At 37.7% G+C, this 4,660-nt stretch overlaps 1 protein-coding gene across 2 annotated transcripts; it reads right to left on the reverse strand.

The window, feature by feature from the left end:
* Window positions 1-351: 351 nt before the first annotated feature.
* On the reverse strand, window positions 352-3,659 carry erich2 (glutamate-rich 2). Of its 2 annotated transcripts, XM_020106598.2 has the most exons (9): window positions 3,519-3,659; window positions 2,753-2,797; window positions 2,168-2,233; window positions 1,539-1,575; window positions 1,360-1,451; window positions 1,138-1,283; window positions 958-1,015; window positions 801-872; window positions 352-709 (listed from the first exon to the last, which is right to left on the reverse strand). In XM_020106598.2, exons 3-9 carry the CDS (start codon window positions 2,220-2,222, stop codon window positions 540-542), a joined length of 630 nt encoding a protein of 209 aa, XP_019962157.1. In that variant the 5' UTR covers window positions 2,223-2,233; window positions 2,753-2,797; window positions 3,519-3,659; the 3' UTR covers window positions 352-539. The 2 variants fall into 2 exon arrangements, with proteins under 2 accessions (XP_019962157.1, XP_019962166.1); XM_020106607.2 differs by lacking the exon at window positions 2,753-2,797 and having other exon boundaries at window positions 3,519-3,640.
* Between the last annotated feature and the right edge of the window lie 1,001 nt (window positions 3,660-4,660).

The following is a 4,660-nucleotide window of genomic DNA, read 5'->3' on the forward strand; positions in this document are numbered from 1 at the left end:
ACGGCTTGGAGCTGGAAAACACACATGCAACACAGTCATTCTTAATGTTATGTCTGTTAGCTCCAGGTTGTCCTCCCACTGCTTCTCGCTCACAGAAGGTATTTGGACACACCAAGATTCTTGTCCAGAAATATTATCGCCAGTCAGCTTTGAAATCATTGTCTAGCAAGGTGTTGTGAATACAGATGGTTTTCTATAAACACAGTATAATGACCGTCTAACAACAGGAATACTAATTTGCATTTGACACAGTGTGGGGTCTGGACCCTAAACAACATTTCAAGACAAATCTGAGGGGTCATCTTGAAAATACCTGCAAAACCCAGATCAAGATAAACCAACAAACAGTCAGTCAATCAATCAGAAGTTTAATAACTTTGTTTCCTCAAGTGCATCAGCTTTATCCACAGTTTATATTTTATTCACAGGTCAATTATGAAAAATGACCAAAATGAATAAAGACTTATGACCAAAGTTACTCAAGATTCAAAAGTGGAATATGTTTGTTTCAAAAGATGCAACTAGAAAAATAGAAGACATTATTCCAATAGATTCTGTTCATTTATGTCTTCTTTATCGTCATCATCAGTAGGGGACGAAGAGGAGCTGGAGCTCTGAGAAGACTCCTCATCATTTCCAGAGTCTTCATCATCATCGCTTATGTCATCTTCTTCCTCATCTTCCTCATTGCTCTCCTCTGTCTCTTGCTCTAAGGCGAAGAGACATGACAAAAACTGATGGTGTGTTTTGGAAAATGCTGCCTCTGTGTTTGTGTTTATATGGAGGAGGAGGAAACTCACCCTCCTGCAGCTTCTGCTTGATCAGCGAGAGAAACACAGAGGCCTGAGGATGGTCTGGTTCATAGGTGAGAACTGGAATGAGGAGAGAAGAGTCATCATCACCGGCTGACTTCTCCGGGTGCTGATGTATTGACTGTACAGCTGGATGGATACATACTGAACTGACACAGGCTATAGGCGAGCCGGAAGTTTCTGTCCACTAGAGCTCTGAGGAACTGAAACCAAAATATCCTCATCTGATTTGAAGTTTAATTTCACATTCAAATTGACAACAAGTAAACCTGAAACCTCTCAACAGAGCATAGAGTGTGTAATCACCGATCGACACTCTCTTTACCTTCCTCATCAGCGTGGAGGGAGCCGCACGATCTTCATCCTGAGCGTCCTCTTCCTGAGCGTCCTCTTCCTCTCTCTGTCCTTCCCCCTCATTCACCTCATGTGTATGGAGAGGTTCAGCCAGCGGAGGAGTATGAGTCCTCCCTCCTGGCAACCATTAATTATCATCATCACCATTGTTTTCTTGCTCCATTTCTTTCTTTGCAATTCTACAACAACCTACCGGTTTCTCCTGGACCCGGTGACTGTGTGTTCCTGCAGTCTTTCATTTCCAGCTCTTCTTCTTCAGGCCTTGATGCGGCCTGTTCTTCAACCCTGAAATCATGTTAGAAATTTAAAACTGGATATGTATGTTTCATTGGTCTCATCAACCTCTGTGTGATGTTATCTCTGAGCACAGACCTCGGTGTTATGTTGATGGATTCCCTCTGAACACAATCTACAAGAAAGAATAGAGAGAACCACAGACACACTATATTTTTCCTTTTGGCACAACAGATATAAATATTTAATATTAATATCGGAGGAGAGAAAGCTGAAACTGTCTGGAGCTATGATGCTATAAACAAAACATTAAACTTACTGATAAAGGAAAATAACACAGATAGCAAAGAGTGTGTAGGGATTCTAAAACAACACGAATGCAGGCCCAGAGCAAATGTAAATGAAATCGAATGGTGACATGATTAAAGGTCAAAATTAGCTATAAAGTAAAACATTTATTTGTTTGTTGTTGTACTCAACCTGTCTCTTCTACCTTTGAATGACTTTGTCTGTGACTTACCAATTTCGCAGAATTGCAATGACAATAAAAGTGATTTTTTTTATATTCAATAAAGAACATATCCCACTCTTCGGTATTTCCAATGGTTGCATTGCATTCTGTTATTTTGAGGCTGCTTTTGGTGGAGAAAAATTAGCATCTGTCTGTCCAGAAATAGATTTCTCCCTCTAAAATTGTTGAACATTATGCAAAATAGTACTGATTAGATTCATTGTTCCTTGTTCTCAGAGAGTCCACCATCTCATACCTCCCGTGTTCTGCACATCCTCACTTGCAGATCCAGTGACTGTCCTTTTCTTCATTGTCTCTGAAACTTTATAATACAATTATGAGCTTTTCAACTGAAATCATCATTCATCATTACCCCCCGCCAAGAAGGTAAGGTTTTTTTTGACATTCTCACTGGTTTCCCAGGGACTACGTGGATCAGGCACATTAAGAGGACTGATGTCTATGAGTGTGTGCAGCAGTGGTGCGGCTTAATTTAATTTTAGTGGACTTTTGGGCCCTGGTGGAAGTATGCGCTCTACTCCATTAAAATGGACATGAATCTGGGTGTGATGTTCAGTGCACTGATTTGCAGAGTGAATTTCTTCTTAACATGTGAGCAGAGCTGATTTCTACTGATGGTTACATCCAGGTGGAGAGTTTCAAACAAATAAATACAAAAATAATCAAAATAAAAAACTTAAAATATTCATGAAGCAGTGAGTATACAAAATAAAAGCACATCTCAACAGTGACTATGAAAAATATAAATTATAAGTAAAACCAGCACAGTGTTGATAGTGTTGTGATAAATTACATTTCTCTAATTTTATTCAGTCATTACCTGTTTCTGTGAACCGGTGGATGATTTTCCCAAACACTCAAACCCCTTGAAATGAAATTCCAGCAGAGAAAGCATTAAACACATCCTCATTGCATCTGAGTCTTATCATAAAACCCCTGGTATTTTTATAGCGATTATATTGCTATTGAGTTTGTCTGTGACACTGTGAATATTCTGAATTTATTATCCTATTAAGTCCAAATAGGGACTTGAGGTGATCTGATAACTGTACAGTTCATTTGATAAAGCCATTCAAAGAATACACTGATCAAATCCTTTTTCAAATAACTTCATATCATATTCATATTATCTTTGGGTTCATTAGAAAATATTTAATCTGCAGTAATGCCTAGTGAAACAACGGCCATGACCAGTGGAGATTTTCAGATCTTCAGAGACATCACAGCGTGGAAATACTGTCTTTACTAATGTTAAAGTATGATGAAGTATTAGCATCAAAATAATAGTAAAGAAACTTAGTAGTAGAGTATATTATTGACTTATTGATGCAGTTATGTTTAAGCTTCACTAATTTTGTAAGATGGGGCGACATTTTAATAAACTGAAATAGTGCAGGGTAGATTCATCTGACGTTACAGCGACATGATCATTTGAATTTAATTAATGAACCAGAAACTACTGAAAAGCTGTCAAATGAATGTAGTGACTGTAGTAAAATGATGCAGTATATGGCTCTATGTATCAGAATACAAGGAAATCGGCAGTACAAGTACATCCAACTGTATTTAAATAATACACGACTCACCTGCTCTTGGAGGAATTGAAATAATTTACAACCTGTAATCTTGTATTTTGAATTCTGAGAGTTTCTTGTGATGTTAGCTGAAGTTTTCTGGTCTTAGTTAACGGTTAATAGTTAGCTAACGGTTAATAGTTAGCTAACGGTTAATAGTTAGCTAACGGTTAATAGTTAGCTAACGGCTAACACACGTCAACGCAGCGAGAAAAGGCTCCAGCGTCACCATAGCAACGACGCAACTCCGAGTTCATGCTGCCTTCATGGACAGCCGGATATTTAGAATTTTAAAAACAGTAACTAGGTCAGAGTATTTTTCTCGTGTAGGTCAACACATGCATTTTGGTTTGATAGTCACAAATGGACGAGATACCTTAACATTTGGTCTGATTTTGAAAATATATATATATATAAAGATATAAGATTCCTTAAACACAATCATGAATTAAAGTCTTACTTATAATCTTTAAAGTTAAAGGAATAAAAGCACAAAGATTGAGTGACAGTTAATATATATTTTCCCTATTGTTATTATTATGATTATTATCATTATTATTATGCTGTTCCCTTTGTCAGCCACTTTGTACTAAAAGCAAATGATGCCACGTTTATTTTCGTATGCACAATTTTTGAAAAAGTAACTTGGTCAGAAACAGTCTGAACTTTGTCCAGTGACCTTTAGGGAGCAGAAAATATAATTATGTGTTTCTGATTATTTAACCTTTTATGTTTTAGTATTTATTTTATTGTTATCACATGCTAATATCAATATTCTCCTCTCTCCTTCCTCCTTATCTTCCCCAGGCCCCTCTTACACATAGCCTTGCTTTTCCTGTCCACCCACCATGTCAGCCATATTTTATCTAATAAGTAGCTATAATTAATACATTAGCTGTGCACACACTGAGCTGCCCTCAGTCCTGAATCTGTGTGTGTGAGATGATGTGAGGATTGTGTGTATGTGTGAAGTTAATAGGTTCATGACTCTTCAGCATTTGACTGCATTGTCTCACGGTTGTCTTCAAACCTCAGGAAGATACAAACTGTCGAGTGGACTGACAGGCCAGAGACTTAGAGGCTAAATTAGAACTTGACTGGCAGGCTCGTTCATTTTCTGCCACAGTTTGAAGCACTTGTTAGAGAAAGGTGAG

The sequence above is a fragment of the Paralichthys olivaceus genome, chromosome 16, assembly GCF_024713975.1.
Source record: "Paralichthys olivaceus isolate ysfri-2021 chromosome 16, ASM2471397v2, whole genome shotgun sequence".
NCBI classification, from domain to species: domain Eukaryota; kingdom Metazoa; phylum Chordata; class Actinopteri; order Pleuronectiformes; family Paralichthyidae; genus Paralichthys; species Paralichthys olivaceus.

Coding starts and splice junctions, on each gene's coding strand:
- erich2 (XM_020106598.2), bottom strand. CDS start 2,222: ATGAAGAAAAGGACAGTCACTGGATCTGCAAGTGAGGATGTGCAGAAC. Junction 1,576..2,167: donor GGATGTGCAGAACACGGGAG/GTATGAGATGGT, acceptor TCTTTCTTGTAG/ATTGTGTTCAGAGGGAATCC. Junction 710..800: donor CAAGCAGAAGCTGCAGGAGG/GTGAGTTTCCTC, acceptor TCTTCGCCTTAG/AGCAAGAGACAGAGGAGAGC.